Genomic DNA, 18,047 nt, shown 5'->3' on the forward strand with positions numbered 1-18,047 from the left:
TTCACTTAAGTATTACTCACAATAGCCAAGATATAGAAACAACCTAAGTGTCCACTGATAGATGAATGGATACAGATGATGTGGTGTATCTATGCACTGGAACACTACTTGGCTATAAAAAAGGAAGAAATCTTGCTATCTTCACCAACATGGATGGAACTTGATGGTATTGTGTTAAGTGAAATAAGTCAAACAGAGAAAGACAACACATGATTTCACTTATATGTGGAATCTAAAAAACACAAGAAAACAAACAAAACAAAAGCTAACTCATAGATACAGAGAACAGACTGGTGGTTACCAGAGGAAAAGGGGTTGGGAAGTGGGCAAAATGGGTTAAAGGGATCAACTGTATGGTGATGGGCAATAACTAGACTGAGGGTAGTGATTACTTCTAGTACATACAAATACAAATCATAATCTTGTACACCTAAAACTTATATAATGTAATATACCAATTTTACCTCAAAATCAATAAATAACAAATTAAAAATAGGGGAGGAGAGTGGAAAATAAGGTAGAAGAATAGAATCTAACACAGAGAAGAAGGGACTCCAAAACAAAATTAATGAAGACTTGTCTAGGCAGCAAGCAGGCTATTCTTCAGGTGGCAAACACACTAAACCATCTCTAAGATTATATCCCTTCAAACTACAATATTCCCTATTCCATTTCTGGGGGGAAGTGAGGAAGGAAATTTGCCCCTCTGCATTCAATCTATTTCCAAACTCTCTCTAAAAGAGTTATTTATTTATTTTAGAGGGAGAGTGTGCACAAGTAGGAGGGGCAGAGGGAGAGGCAGAGAGATTCCCAAGTGGACTCTGCAATGAGCTTAAACTGGACATAGGGCTCGATCTCACAACCCTGAGATCACCACATGGACTAAAACCAAGAGTAGGAGGCTTAACCAACTGCCCCACCCAGATGCCCCTAGATCTCTCTTTTTTAAAGATAAAACCAATCATCATCTCTTCCCTATGATCTCAATTATTTCACTCTCATTCACATTTTCCTGCCCCTGTTAACTATTCAGATCCAGGGAGGCCTAAGGATCTAAACTTCTCCTCTCCAATCTCCACTTCCAGGTTTCACGCATCCAACTGTGGCTATTCAAGTAGCTCATGTTTCCTTCCCTGTGGGTGAGTACTGTACTCTCTTTTTATCCTAAGTCTTCCTCCCACTTAAGATAAAGTTTCCGATGAAGCAGAGGTACTGCTGTTCTGCTACTGCAAAATACCTGACAGCTTTTTGATTTGCCCCACTGATTATCTCAACTTCCAGGAGAAAAAGAACACAAATAAGAACTTCTTTTTCTAGACTTAATACTAATAACCTATGATTAACTGGTTGATGAAGTGACAAGAAATTAGGAAGATGGCTCAGTCAGTTGAGCCTCCGACTCTTGATTTCAGATCAGGTCATGATCTCAGGGTCACAGGATCAAGCTTGCTGAGCTCCATATTCATCAGGAAGTCTACTTGAGATTTTCTCTCCATCTCTCTCTGCTTCTCCCTGCTGAACTCACACACACTCACTCTCTCTTTCTCTCAAATAAGTAAATCTTTAAAAAAAAAAATACCACCATCATCTCATCACCATATAGTTAGTAAAAAGAAAAAAGAAAAAACAGCATATGATAGCAAAATTTTCAATAAAGCATTGGACAAAGTGACCTTTAAAGTCTCTCAAGATTTAGAATGTGAAAGGCTCACTCATTTGACACGGAGGAGTAAGCTATTCGTAAAACTGAAATGTAAGAAGATTTTGGGAGTCAGAACAGTTTTACTATGGACCCAAACAAAACAAAACAAAAACAAAACAAAACAAAAAAAAAACAATGAATACTGCTTGTAACACAACTATTTGTCCCATACCATCATTTCTAAGCTTCCTGATATGCTAGACTTTGTGTTCATACATGATTTGTTGGTTCAACATCATTCTCCCAGAAATGACAGTTTGGGAACCTAACTAATACAAAGTGATTATAATTTAAGATTTAAGAGATGCACATAAATAATTAAGTTAAATAATATGTTTGTGCTTCATACACAAGTAAAAATTAGCCATGTTATACTTAAAACATAACTGGGTCCTTGTAATCAATCACCACAGGATTAGTAGAGATGGTTGGTCAAAGATATTGCCCAATATGCTCTTGTAACCAAAATGCCTAAAAATATACTGGCTATTTTCATGAATCACTAGAAATTCATGCCAAAAAAAAAAAAGTTATGTTGTTACCCTATTTAAATGTGAGTATAATGTATCCAAATCTGGACTACCCTGCACAATTAGATCCAGCAAGGTCATCAAAAATTCAAAGAAGGGTAAGTAACATAGATTAGGAATATTGCTAATGTTCAGCATAAGAAAAGCAAGGAGCAGCAACTGAACACTCCCCTCCTTGAAACATTGTTTTCCTTGGCTTCCAGGTTACCACACTCTCAGGTTTTCTACTTTAAAAAAAAAAAAAAAAAAAAGATTTTATTTATTTATTCATGAGAGACACAGAGAGGCAGAGACATAGGCAGAGGGAGAAACAGGCTCCTGCATTGAGCCTGATACAGGACTCGATCCCTGATGCAGGATCATGCCCTGAGCCAAAGGTAGATGCTCAACCACCAAGCCACCCAGGCGTCCTTTCTTCTACTTTTCTTAAAACTCTTCAGGCTTTGCATCCCCCTCCTCTACCTAACTTTAAATTGTTGGCATTTAGCAGAGTTCTCTCCTAGGCCTTCATCAAGAATTTCACAGACCATGTCCAAAACTAAAGTTTGATTCCTCCTCAAATTACACCTGTTCCAATATTCCCTATCTCAATAAGTAGACCCAGTAGCTACTCAGCTGCTCAAACCAGAAAATAGCCCTCTTTTGACTCCTTTTATACCTCACTACGTAATCAACCAAGTCCAATAAATTCTGCCTTTAAAATATCTCTTAAATCAGGGCGCCTGGGTGGCTCAGTCAGCTGGGTGTCTGCCTTTGGGTCATAATCCTGAAGTCCTGGGACAGAGCCCCACATTGGGCTCCCTGCTGGGCAGGGAATCTGTTTCTCCTTCTGATCCTACCCTCTCTCATGCTTGCTCTCTCTCAAATAAATAAAATCTTTAAAAAAAAAAATCTCTTAAATCTATTCACTCTCCTTCATCACCTTTAATACCAACTTAATCCAGGCTACTACTTCCCATAAGGACTAGTGCAACTGTCTCCTTAAACAGCCTCATGCATTTAATTCTCTCCAAACTATTCTTCATTTGCAGCTAGACTGAACTTTTAAACATTATACAGTTACTTATTAAAAACCTTTCAAGGCTAAGTAAAAAATTGTTACCATGACTTACATAAACTCTCAAAGATCTGGCTCTTTCTTACATCTACAGCCTCATTTGGAACCATTCTCCCTCACATTTTAAGCACTACTCATATACCAAAATTTCTTCAACTCCAATAAACATGCCACATCTCACCTAAATATCTTTGCACATGCTGCTTCCTCTGTCTAGAACATATTTCTTCCCCTTCTTTGGCTAACCAACTCCTCTTGTCATCCTTTCAGGATCAGTTTAAATGTCATCTCCTAAGAGTGGCCTTCCCTGACCTCCAGACAAGATGGCATCCCCCAAAGCTCCCATAGCAATCTTCTGAATATTCCTTTCTTGATATTTGCCACAGCTATTACTCCTAATCTAATACCTGCTTGTCTCATGAATCCATAAACTCCTCACTAACAAGGACTTTGTCTTGTTCAGTAACTCTATTTCTAGTGACTACTAAAGTGCCTGGAATACATTAGGTGCTTAAAATATGAAAATGGACTTGGTAATTGCTGCATATTAAAACTACAGAAACATCTCTTGTAGCTCAAATAAGCTCAAACAAAAGAAATGCAGTGTATTTGTTCATTCAATCCAGAAATCAAAATTCCATTCAACTGAATCAGTGGTTTAGGGTTAAAAAGAAAAAATACTGCTACATTACACAACTATTTGTCCCATACCAACATATCTAAGATTCTAGATATGCTAAATTTCTGGTTTATATTTGATTTGTTGATTCAGCATTATTCTCCCAGTACAGACTGTTTTAGAACTAGTTTGAAGTGGTTATAATTTAAGATTTCAAGACATACACAGATGAACAGCTTGATTTTATCCCTATGTACAAGTATTAAAAATATTCGTCAACCCCCCTCTCAAAATTGGCAACCCAAAGCAGCAAAGTCTTTTAAGAAGTTAGAAAAGAGGGTATGATACAACCAAGTGAGGCATCTCAGTGTTTAGAAGCTTTTCAAAAAGAAATTATATGATTACCAAAGAATTTTTAAACACAGTCACCAGTTTTAAAGTAGCATACAACTATACAAGACTTCACTGATGCTTAATAAAACAATCCAAACAAGCATAAAATCAATAAACTAAACATACTCATTTAGTAGTTATATAAAGGATTTTCAAGTATCATGAGATAGGATAAGCATTTAAATAACCTTTAGTTATGTAAAATCCTTGCTATACTTTTAAGAAACATCACAACTTACATGGGACTTAAAATCACTTGTAGAACAGGGGGAAAAAAAAAAACAAAAAACCAAGGATGGCTATGAATCCAAATTAAATCTAAGCTGGAGTACTTATCTCCTAAACGACCCAACCGCACATGCAATATTTTAATATGAAATACAATCTCCAATTGAGGAAATGATTGATGGGCTTTTCTACTACTAAAATATACATAATTTCTGACATTTACTGTCTAGATCATCAACTCTAGAAACTCTGACAACAAAAGCTTGTTTTTGATGAATGTTTAGAGGTGATGAGGTATCAAAAGAGTTAAAAATAGAATAAGTTTGAATTTTTTTCATTTTATTTTTATTTTAAGTAGGCCCCAATGCCCAGGCTGGGGCTTGAACTCATAACCCTGAGATTAAGAATCACATGCCCTACCACATGCCCTCCCAGAAAAGTACTTTTATGTCTTACTTTCATTCCCTTTCAAATGAGGAGGAAGCTCAGGTTTTGGGGGTTGTATTTTGTTTTTGTTTTTGTTTTTTTTTTACACTCATTCTAGCTCTACCACATAAAGCCTAGTTTAGTGCTTAAAAACATGTAAAATCAAAATGGTATTTCAGATTGAAATCATATCTAAGAAGCTAAACTCTGAGCAATCATCAACTCTCAATTTAGCTTCCTAAATACAAAATTAACATGAACACAACTCAGCTCTTGTTTTTATGATTCAAGAAGTAATTCAAATAGCCAGTGTCCCTTCAGATTTTTTTTTAAAAACATATTTGCTAGGCTTTAAAAAAAAAAGTCAGGCTTTTAATTTCTGTGTAAAGAGAAAACAGGCAAGAATAAAGAATATTACCTCCTAGAAAATCCATGGCTGAAACAAAAAGCAGTGTGAAATATAGTTTAATAATATATGCTAAAGAACACTGTACTGACATAAAGTAGGTACTAAATAAACACCCTTTCCTTTATAAAGTTTTGCTCAAATCTGCTCAAATTTTGCTGGAAAGGATTTCAGTGTCAAGTCAGCATTTTTCAAAATTCTGTTCTTACTCATACATTAATAACATTTTTACAAAATTCAAATTTATTCTCCTGTTCTTCTTTATGAGCTGACATCTCTTTGTGCTCCTTGGATTCTTATCTCTGCTCCTCAAAGTGTGCTGGTTTGTCTACAGAGTTAAAAGCGTCCTAGCTTTCTACAACCTCACTCATTTAACCCAAGATATTTCCAGACTAACCCAAATCCAGTCAGGATCCATCAAAGGGAATATTTACGTCTTTTACAGATTCCTTGGGCCACATTCTTGATACCCTCATATTTGAGCAATAGGGAGAACTTAAATTCCAAACTGCAAAAGAAAATGTCAAATCAAATGTCTGACCATTTGTTTTTAAAAGATACATACTATTAATAAGGCTACAGGAAAAATTATCTTGTCAAATCAGAAAAAAGAAACATGTAAGTTCTCCAAAACATTATATAGCACTTAAGAAAAAAATCCGGTATCTTTCTATACTATGTACAAATCACATGTTGATAGAAACAATTTTTTATTTATCATGTACCCAAATAATTATATACAGAAGCAGAAAAAGTAGTTTAATATTGACTATATAATGTTTTGACTATTTAAAATTTAGTTACTTGAGTGTTACTAATACATTTTATAGAATTTTAAAGTAGGAAAGGGCCTAAAAATCATGTCCAAAATTCAAGGTTTTACTGAGGAAACTAAGGCTCATAAGAAATCTCTAAATCATTGGGGATCCCTGGGTGGCTCAGCGGTTTAGCGCCTGCCTTTGGCCCAGGGCGCGATCCTGGAGTCCCGGGATCGAGTCCCACGTCGGGCTCTGGCATGGAGCCTGCTTCTCCCTCCTCCTGTGTCTCTGCCTCTTTCTCTCTATCATGAATAAATAAATAAATAAATCTTAAAAAAAAATCTCTAAATCACACATGTGAAATTAGTAGAGAACTCTATTCCGTCTCTGAATTACCTGTGGTAATTCTCTTTCTCTAGCTAGTTTATGACTGTTTCAATACATTTATTATCCTCCCTATAAAATCACAAGTTTGTAGGTAAAGAAAGTGGCTTTCCACTCAAATGCAAAGTTGGTAGACGTGAACCATCAAATCTATGAAAGACTATAAAGTTAGCAAAGTGATGAGAAGACCAGAAAATAAAGATGACAGTCCATAATTTGGAAAACAAGGAAAAGGTTCAAAAATATGTATATACACAACACGAAGAAACATGATTCAATATAACAGTATATGCATACTTCCTAGAAAAAGATCAATTTTATTATATCAGGGTTCTCAGATATTCCTTCTACTTATTTTTTTTTAAATACCACTATGAAGAAGTATTTCAGAAAATTTATTGAAGTTGTGCTTCTCTTCAATGATAGTTGAAACAAAAGGCATAAATTAAAAAGATGTATACAACATTAGAATCTCACTGTGAACTATACTAAAAATCACTACTAAACAATCTTGCCATTCTTAGGTAAGTCCAAGAGATACTTATTTATTATCAATGTTCATCTATATCAATATAGGATTATAGAAATATTTCAACATATTAGATAAAACCCAGACTTAAACAATATAAAATTTACAATTTATGAAAGTCACATAGCAAAATTCCTAATGAAACTGTAGTGAACTGGTAACATAAAGCCTAAAACACAAGACCAAAGAATAAAGGAAGGGAATAACAACAGACAGCCCCTGACACATCAAACACTTTCGCATGAACATGAGGACTGATAAAGAACAAATTTTCCACAAGTATTTTAAAAACCCTGCACCCCACAATACAATAAATCTGCCTGCTACTTACTGATTAGGAACAACTGCTAAAAAAGGTGAGATATTCCAGACTGCACAATATTTAAGAAAAAAATCTGTTTCTTAATATTTTAGTGTATTTTATTATCCATCAAGTTACATAATGCCATAAGCAACTGATACTTTACTTTTTCTAATTAAACTCCCTGGAAGGGCCAGGCTTAAACAAAAGTATTAGTCACATACCTTCCCCTATAAGCATACTTATGCTTATAAATGTTGTGCTCCCTTCACAATGCTTCATTCATTCATTTACTCAAATAACTTAAATGACCACCATTTATATAAAAAAGGTGAATACAACTTAAGACTTTGCCTTTCAAGTTCACAGGGAACAAAGTACTTATGCATGTAAACAAAGCTAAAATAAAATGTAATAAATGCTATAATTGATACATATATTGCTAAGTGAGCTTAGAGGAGGAAGCAATGCTCTGAGTATATATTGCTCAAGCATCCCATTTATCAGAACTTATCCAAGTAAAGCAATTTCTGAAATCAAGAAAACTGATTCCTAATTTCTCAGTGAAGCTAAGAGGTACCTTTTACCCTAGCCATCTATTATCAAAATATTTTAATATCCCAATGAATATTACCGAAGTTTGCTTCAAGATACTTATATTTCCTTAACAATCCTTCCTGTAGCACTGCCTCACATGATTTTTATTTCCAAACAACTTTAAATTCTATTTCAAGAGCAGTGGTTTTTCATGGAATTCTTAAGAGTGGACTTTGGGCTTAAAGAATCTCAACATTTCTTCATTTAACATTAGTATCTGTAAACTTGGGATGTGATACACCCTTCCTTATTTACGAAACTTAGAAGCCAGTTTGAAAGAAATTTGTTCATATAACTTAAGCATAAAACAAACAGCACAAAGAATGACTTTAATACACACACAGGGATCCCTGGGTGGCTCAGCAGTTTAGCGCCTTTCTTTGGCCCGCAGGGCGTGATCCTGGAGTCCTAGGATCGAGTCCCACATTGGGCTCCCTGCATGGAGCCTGCTTCTCCCTCTGCCTCTGCCTCTGCCTCTGCCTCTGCCTCTGCCTCTGCCTCTGTCTCTGCCTCTCTCTCTCTCTCTCTCTCTCTGTGTCTATCGTGAGTGAATGGATAAATAAAATCTTAAAAAAAAAAAATACAAAAAAACCTCAGAGACTGACTAGTAGTATTCAGAAATCCAAGTCATAAATGTTTAAGCAGAAACCTTTTCAAGTATTTTCCTCTTTTCTAAATTAACTGCACAGTATTTATTATATTCTATAATTTATTAAAATATAGCAATCTGATTCTAAGGGGTTAAGCTTTACCATATAATCAGGAGAAACAAACTCTACTTGATTATTTTTTAAAAGATGAAAACTAGATAACAAGTCCAGCCATAACGCACATGGGCAGCACACATTTTACAGCTAACTGCAGCCCAAAGTCAACCCAAAACCATATTCACAATAAAGCCTGGTCTTCCAATCAACACATTGCTGTTTTACCATAATCACTTTTCTTCTTGTTTGTATTACAAATTGTTTTTAACTCAATAACCCATAATTTGTATATCAATACAAATCCTGTTTAAGAGGAGTTGTAGAGTACTAAAACTAACATTTTGTATAAGGAGAGACTTGGTAGGAAATCTGTTAACTATACCACCCAGGTAATTTTGTTGACCTTTGCAAGGAAACAGAAATAAAACTATCAGATCATTACACTTTTTAACTAACATATGTTACAACATAATTAAAATGACCACATTTTACGGCACAAATTCTAAGACAGCATGAATATACAAGTATAATCACTGAGACAATAATATATATATATATTTATGTATAAATATATATATGTATGTATAATTGATTAAACAGATTTCTGTTAAAAGTACCTAAGATGACCACTTACACACAACATGAGCTCTCCTGGCTCCAGGTCCCTTGTTGAGAGAAGTAAAAAGAAAGCTCTCCCTCATCTGATTATCTATAGCATTTTATCTATAAAGTACCATACCACATTTTCCTCTTACAAAATGAATAATGCATATTTTGCTGTCCCTATAAGATCTATGTTTATGGGGATCCCTGGGTGGCGCAGCGGTTTGGCGCCTGCCTTTGGCCCAGGGCGCGATCCTGGAGACCCGGGATCGAATCCCACGTCGGGCTTCCGGTGCATGGAGCCTGCTTCTCCCTCTGCCTGTGTCTCTGCCTCTCTCTCTCTCTCTCTCTCTCTCTCTCTCTGTGTGTGTGTGTGTGTGTGTGTGTGTGACTATCATAAATAAATAAAAATTTAAAAAAAAAAAAAAAGATCTATGTTTATGTTTCTACCACCCATAAGCCTAAACTAGATAACCATTAACTAGCAGTCAATAAGTTTTTTGGTTGAATAAACAACAGCATGCACTCACATGCTCACTCTCACTCACACATATAAACACACCAAAGGGGGAGAGGGGCTGGGAACTTAAGTTTTACCACAAGCTCAATATGAATTATGTGATAGATCAAATAAAAATCTAATAATACAATAGAAATGTGGTATCCAAACCAAAGGCAGCTAGAATCTCAACCTTTCCTTTTGGTATTTACGCTGTATTTGGCATACAGTATTAAATTTATTTTGAGGTGGTCACTAAAAACTTAGGAAGGTTTCATGATTACTTATTATTTCATGGTACTAATAAAGAATGGGTAATTTAAAAATATCTGAGTTGAGGGTCAGAAAAATTTACATGAATTGCTGCCACTAAAATTTTTATCTAGAAAAACAGACCCTAAAATGAATCTTTTTACCTCCTTCGAATCAAAGAGATTTTATAACTTAAAAGTACTTTTTTTCTACAATGCTCATTACTTTATAATATGGAAAATAATTTTTTTTGAAAATAATTTAAATAATATTTATTTCCATGCATGAAGTACTCTAAGTTTCATAGCATTTCTTTTTTTTTTTTTTCTAAGGTCTTATCTATCTACTCATGAGAGACACAGAGAGAGACAGAGACACAGGCAGAAGGAGAAGCAGGCTCCATGCAGGGAGCCCGACGTGGGACTCGATCCCAGGTCTCCAGGATCACGCCCCAGGCTGAAGGCGGTGCTAAAATGCTGAGCCACCCAGGCTACCCCATAGCATTTCTTATAATCTGATTTTTCATCTATTAATATCTTTTTTTTTAAGATTTTATTCATTCTTCAGAGACATAGAGAGGCAGAGACATAGGGAGAGAGAGAGAAGCAGGCTTCCTGAGGGGAGCCCAATGTGGGACTCAATCCTGGACCCCAGAATCACTCCCTGAGCCAAAGGCAGACACTCAACCACTGAGCCACCCAGGTGCCTCATTAATATCTTCCTTAAGCATCTGTACATCTGTACTTAAGCATAAATATAAATAATAAACATTACTAAATAGTAACCATGATGCTTTCTTGTGAGGAACAACAACAAAAAGTTATAGAAAAATAAACAAGAAACACACACATGAAAAGGAAGAAAGAACAAATCAAATGCCAATGGTACATCTGACAAATTCAAAGGTTCCCAGGAAGGTATAAGTAAATCTTTAAGGACGCAGAACTTGAACCAAGATTTAGATAAATGACAAAGAAAACAAACTGTTCATAGTATACTCAGCAATCAGATCATTCTGGGTGAAAAAGACAATGTTGGGAAACAAAATAAAGTTTAGAACAATAAACAAATTAATTTTGAGGGAATCCTGAAAGCCAACTTAAGAAATCTGGCTTATTGTCATTAATTGAAGACTTTAGAGCAATAAGATGACATGAAAAAGGAAGCATTTAAGGGAAGAGTCATCTTGTAGAAATCCATAGGATAGCTTTAATGTTAAATGGAGTAGAAGCTGAGAAATCTATTCGGAACTGAACAATAAATCAGGACTACAGCAGTAGAAAAGGCACAAAAGGAAAAGATTTACTAATTACAAAAGCAAGGCAGAGTCTAACAAAGAATACTCCAAGATTTTGTATGAAAGTACCCCTAACCCACAGAAAGAAAAAAAATATGGGGTTTAAAGTCAGCCAGATCTGGCTCAAATTTATGCTGTGTAACTTTAAAGAAATTATCTAACTTTTCTGAGAGCCTTAGTTTCCTTAGATATAAAATGGTATTTATCTTATTTGGGTTTTGAGAGGATTCAATAAGAAAATGCATATAAAGCACTAAATAGATGTGATTTTTACCCTTCTCTCTTGGCTCCCTGTTCTTTATCCCTTAACAATTCTGAGAAATAATTAGTACAGTAGGTAATCTGTCCACAAACTATCATTTTAGAGTTGGTAAAACTGAGTTAGGGGCACCTGGGTGGCTCAATCAGTTAAGCATCCAACACTTGATTTCAGCTCAAGTCATGATTTCAGTCAGGGTCCTGAGATCAAGCCTCATTTTGGGCTTCACACTGGGCATGGAGCCTGCTTAAGATTCAGTCTCTGGGGCAGCCCTGGTGGCTCAGCGGTTTAGCGCCGCCTTCAGCCCAGGGTGTGATGCTGGAGACCCAGGATCGAGTCCCGCATCGGGCTCCCTGCATGGAGCCTGCTTCTCCCTCTGCCTGTGTCTCTGCCTCTCTCTCTCTCTCTCTCTCTCTCTCTCTCTCTGTGACTCTCATGAATAAATAAATAAAATCTTAAAAAAAAAAAAAAAAAGATTCAGTCTCTGCCTCTCCCCCTCACCACCACCAATTCTCCCCCACCCCCCCACACAAATCCTGTGCTTTTGCTCTAAAACTAAATAAATAAAATTTAAAAAACAAAAAACTAGGTTAATGAGAAATTAAATGTCTTAATGACCTAAAACCAGCTACCTTCACTGTTGGCCCCATTAGACAAATATATCAACCCATAAAACACATGAAATTATGAACAAAGAATCTTCTTTAGGGGCACCTAAGTGGCACCATCGGTTGAGCATCCAACTCTTGGTTTCAGCTCAAGTCGTGATCTCAGGATCATAATATCAAGCCCTGAGTCCTGCTCCATGCTCAATGCAGAGTCTGCTTGAGATTCTATCTCCCTCTCCCTGTTTTCTGTCACTAAAATAAATAAATCTTTAAAAAAAAGAAAAAGATATATCCTCTAATACAAAGAGGGCTATATTCATAAATTTAAAAACGCTTAAGGATGACTGTTTCCTTAATATAAAAAGGATAATGCATTTTAAAAGAAAACCTTTTTTTTTTTTTTTTTTTTTGCATATATACCAAATTATAGTGCAGGCTGAATTTCCAAATGGGGACTTTTCCATTAGAGAAGGAAAATTAATGGTATAAAATTTCTTCTTTTTAACTGAGATTAAATATAGGAAAACTTCAGACACATCAATAAATTTACTCACCTTCCATGAGCATGAAAATTTAGACGCAAAAACTGGTCCTCATGTGAAACTGCTCTTTTGGCACGCTGGTGTTTTTGGTGTAATGAATCCACATCATAAGATAATCCTTCATAATGTCTAATGTATTTATTTAAAGGATTTCCATACTGACCTATAAAAAATAAACAGTTTGAATTAGTATCATCCTGACTTTCCACTCCAGTTCTAATATGATTCCATGATTATTCAAATACCAATAAATATATATGAAAACAATTGTCTCACTAATGTATTTTAGCTTACATACAGTTGTTTTTTTTTAACTTACCATAAAGGGAATTTCAACCACACATAAAAGTTTGAAATTTTAACCACAGGTTTACATTTGATGTCTTTTATCGGGTTAAATTTTTCATGAATACTTTGTTGGTAAAAACTACCAGGACTTAAAAAAAAAAAAAAAAAACTACCAGGAACAGATGCTGTCTTTTGTCACCTTATCTTTCCACACCCAGTGAGTTAATTATATACATTTTTCCTTTTAGTTTAATATGATGAATTAAATTGACTGATTTTCTAACATTAAACCAACTATGCATTACTGAAATAAACCCCACTTGGTCACGTTGTATCATCTTTTACAGTCACAAGAGACGTTGGTCTGTAGGTTTCCTTATTTGTACTACCTTTGCCAAGATTTGATATTAGAGTAAAAGAGAAGTTGGAAAAGAATACCTTTTTTTCAATTTTCTGGAAATACTTATATAGAATTGGTATTAGTTCCTCCTTAAATGTTTGGTAGAATTCACCAGTAAAGCCATCCTGGCCAAGAGTTCTTAAAATGAGATTTAGCTACAATTTCAATTTCATATATAGATAAAGTGCTAGGCAGGTTATCTACTTCTTGAATGAGGTTTGGTAAGAATTACCCATTTCACCTAAATTGTTATAGAGGTAAAGTTATTCATAATATGCCCTTATTATGTTTTCTTATAGCTCTTGAATATAGATTCATTCCTGATATTGGTAATCTATAATTTGTCTCTTTCATTCTTGATCAGGGTGGCTAGAGGTTTACTGATTTTACTGATCTTCTCAATTTTTTCTATTTGTTAATTTTCACTTTGAACTCATTATTTTCTTACTTTGACTTTAATTGTTCTTTTTGTTTCATAAGGTAATGCCACTGATTTAAGACTTTGTTTCTTCTCTAATTCAAATGTTTAGTGCTATAAATGTCCCCTTAATACAGCATTAGCAGCATCCCACATATTTTGCTATGTTACCATTTTTGTTCTATTCAACATATTTTCTGATATCCTTTTTGATCCCTGTCCTTTTAGAAGTCTGCTACTTTCCAAATACCAAGGATTTTTCAATTACCTTTGTTACTGAATTCTAATTTAATCCCACCACAGCCAGAAACCTTGCTTTTTTAAACTCAGAAACAATTATTTTATAATAGAATATGATCTATCTTTGGAAATATTTCATGGGCAATTGAAAAGAATGTGTACTCTGCTATTAACAGTGAATGTTCCAGAAACGTCAACTCTGCTCTTATTGCGTATTCTATAAATGACAACGAGGTCAGTACATCTGGGTGGCTCAGTTGGTTAAGGGTCTGCCTTCAGCTCAGGTCATGATCCTGGGGTCCTGGGATTGAGCCCTGCATTAGGCTCCCTGTTCAGCACAGGAACCTACTTCTCCCTTTCCCCTGATCATACTCTCATGTTCTCTCTCTCTCAAATAAACTAAATCTAAAATAAATAAATAAATAAATAAATAAATAAATAAATAAATAAATAAATCTCAAATGTTCATTAGAAAAACAATGTCAACTAGGTCAAGGTGGTTGCTGGGGTTGTTTAAGTCTTTATATCCTTACTGATTTTCTATCTACCTGTTCTATTATTGAAAGAGGGGTAGTAAAATCTCTGTGATTTTTTCTATTTCTCCTTGCAGTTCTTTGCTTCAGTGATTTTTGAAGCTGTTATTACACACAAAGATGTTAATGACTATCATGCCTTTTGGGTTATCATTATCAAATGATATTCTTTATTCTTTGTAATATTCTATATCCTAAAATCTATTTTGATATTAATATGGCCATTACCCTCTATTTGGGGAGCTAGCATAGTGTGTCTTTTCCCATTCTTTTAACCCATTTGTGTCTTGATACTTGGTTTGTCCTAGGCAGGATGTAACTGGGTCTTTTTTTTTTTTTTTTTTTTTTAAGTAATCTCTACACCCAACATGGGGGTCAAACTCACAACCCTGAGAGCAAGAGTCAAATGTTCTACCAAATGAGACAGCCAGGCACTCCTCCGGTCTTGCATTTCATCCACTCTGATAATCTCTGCCTTTTAATTGGGATATTTAGATCATTTACATTTAAAGTAGTTACTAATATGGTTAGGTTTAAGTCTATCAATGCTATTTATTTCTATTTGACTCATCTGTACTTTGTTCCCTTTTCCTTGTTTTGGATTAATTTTTTTTAAAGATTTTATTTATTTGAGAGAGAATGAGCAGGGGGAAGGGCAGAGGGAGAGGGAGAAGCAGACTCCCTTCTCAGCAGGGCTCAATCCCAGGACCCCTGAGATCATGACCTGAGCCAAAGGCAAATGCTTAAATGAGCCACCTAGGCACCCCCGGACTTATCATTTTTTATGATTCTATTATCATCTCTTCATTGGGTTATCAGCAAAACTCTTGTTTGGTTAGTTCAGTAGTTGCTTTAGGGCTTATAGCATATACCATTAACTTATCCCAGCCTACCTTCAACTGTTACAACAACACTTCAAGTATAAGAAGCTAACATTAATATACTTCCATTCCTCTCCTGCTGGACTTTAGGTTATAGACATTATATATTTCACTTATACATATCCTTTAAACCTCACAATATATTGTTACTGTTTTGGCTAAAACAGAATTATCTTTTAACGATGTTTAAACAAGAAAAAAATCTTCCCTAATTAACATTTCTAGGGTTCTTTCTTTGTATGAATCCATATTTCCATTTGGTATCATTTTCTTTCTAGATGACTTCCTCTAACATTTCTTCTACTGGTAAAAAAATAAAAAAAATAAAAAAATAAAAAATAAAAACCCCTTCCAGCTTTTGTATGTCTGAAAGTCTTTATTTTGTCTTCATTTTTGAAAGATACTTTCACTGGGCATTCCAGGCTGCCAGGTTTGTATTTTTTTCTTTAAATACGTTTAAAATGTTGCTCCACCATCTTTTCACTTGTATTCCTTCTGAAAAGAAATCTGTCACCCTTATCTGTGCTCCTCTGAATATAATGTATCTTTTCCCTCCCTGGTTTGCTTTTAAGATTTTTCTCTTTATCACTGGTATTGAGCAATTTGATTTCAAAGTGCTTCTTCATATTTCTTGAGCTTTATTTCAGTGAACTTCTTGGATCTGTGGGTGGACAGTTTTTCAACCACTATTTCTTCAATTTTTTTTTGTTTGTTTGTTTAAGCTCTCCCCACCTTTCCCCAGAAGGACTCAAATTATACCAGGTCACTCAAACTTTTCCCACAGTCAACTAGTGGTTTTTCATAGTCACTGAAAATCCTTTTTTCTTGGGGCAGCTGGGTGGCTCAGTCAGTTAAGCATCTGCCTTCAACTCAGGTCATGATCTCAAGGTCCTGGGATCAAGCCATGCATCTGGCTCCCTGCACAGCAGGGACTCTGCTTCTCCCTCTGCTCCTCTTCCTTCTCATGCTCTTTCTTTCTCATATAAGTAAATAATCTTTTTTAAAAATTCTTTTTTCTCTTTTCATTTTGTTTCTACTGCTGTATCTCCTAGTTCACTAATATTCTGCAATATCTAATCTGTTGTTAATGCCATCTACTGTATTTTCCACTGAAAACAGTATAGTTTTCATCTCTACAAGTTAGATTTGTGTTTTATATTTCCTACGTCTGTACTTAACTTTTTAAATATATGAAATATGATTATAATACTCATAATGTTCTTGTCTGTTAATTCTACAACTTGTGTCACTTCTAGGTTGATTCCAATTAATTGCTTATTACTCTCATTATGGATTGCTGTTTTCCTGCTTCAATGCATGCCTTATAATATAATCTTTCACCAAATGGATGCCAAACATGACAAATTTCACTTTGTTGGGTGCTAAGCTTTTTTGTATTTTTATAGATATTCTTGGGCTTTGTTACAGGAGAAAGTAGGATTATTTGGAAACAGTTTGATCTTTCTGGGTCTTGCATTTATGATTTGTTAGGCAGATTTATGATTTGTTAGGCAAATACTCGGTGTAGGGCTAATTATTCCTCACTACTGAAACAAGACCTATCTGACTAGCCTACCCCACTGCTCCACAAATCATGAATTTTTTCAGTCTAGCCAGTGAGAACAGGCACTATTTTTTGCTCTCTGTGAACATGGGGCACTGTTTCTTTCTCTGGCCTCAGTTTCTTCACATGTATGCACTGATCAACTGTTGAACAGTAGGGGAATCCTTTACAGATGCCAGAGATTCTGTCTCTATGCAGCACTCTTCATTCTGATATTCTGTCTGTGAACTCTAGTTGCTTTAGTTCCCCTTAACTCTCAGTTTCATGTTCTCAACCTAGAGAGTTAGTTAGCCTCCATCTAGGTTCCCTCCCATATCATCATTGCAGACGGAAATTTTCTCAAGATAGAAAGCTGAAGCAATCATAGGTCTTGCCTCATTTGTTTCTCCCTCTCAGGGATCACTGTCCTTTACCACCTGGTGACTAGTGTCTTAAAAACTGTGGTTTCTCTGTTTTTTCCTAGTTGCCTTAGTTCTTTTTTTTTCCCCCCCCCCAAACAAGGGGAAAAATCTGGTCCTGGTTTCTCCATCTTCACCGTGAGCAGAAGTCAAAACTAGTGATTACCTCAGAAATCAAAATTTCTTCCCAAAGGAAACTAACTGTCCTGGGCAGCCCCAGTGGCTCAGCAGTTTAGCGCTGCCTTCAGCCCAGAGGGTGATCCTGGAGACCTGGGATCGAGTCCCACATTGGGCTCCCTGCATGGAGCCTGCTTCTCCTTCTGTTTGTGTCTCTGCCTTTCTCTGTGTGTCTCTCATGAATAAATAAATAAAATCTTAAAAAAAAAAAAAAAGGAGAAAGAAAACTGTCCTCTTTTATAAAACAAAACACCTTTTTTTTTTTTTTTTTTTTTTTAAAGAAACCATAGAGGCGCCTGGGTGGTTCACTCAGTTGGGCGTCTGCCTTTGGCTTGGGTCATGATCTCAAGGTCTTGGATCAAGCCCCACACTGGGTTCCCTGCTCAGCAGGGAGTCTGCTTCTTCCTCTGCCTCTTACCCCCTCTCATGCTCACAGGCACATGCTCTTTCT

General features: G+C 35.6%; 1 protein-coding gene across 1 annotated transcript in view; it reads right to left on the reverse strand.

Annotated features, from left to right (window-relative positions):
* Positions 1-18,047, reverse strand: part of ADAM10 (ADAM metallopeptidase domain 10) — a 128,823-nt gene that overhangs the window by 81,411 nt on the left and 29,365 nt on the right. Inside the window, exon 2 of the mRNA XM_025999677.2 lies at positions 12,710-12,860. Coding sequence (XP_025855462.1) covers positions 12,710-12,860 — 151 coding nt within the window. The remainder of the gene's footprint in view (positions 1-12,709; positions 12,861-18,047) is intronic.

This window comes from Vulpes vulpes, chromosome 15, assembly GCF_048418805.1.
Source record: "Vulpes vulpes isolate BD-2025 chromosome 15, VulVul3, whole genome shotgun sequence".
NCBI lineage: Eukaryota > Metazoa > Chordata > Mammalia > Carnivora > Canidae > Vulpes > Vulpes vulpes.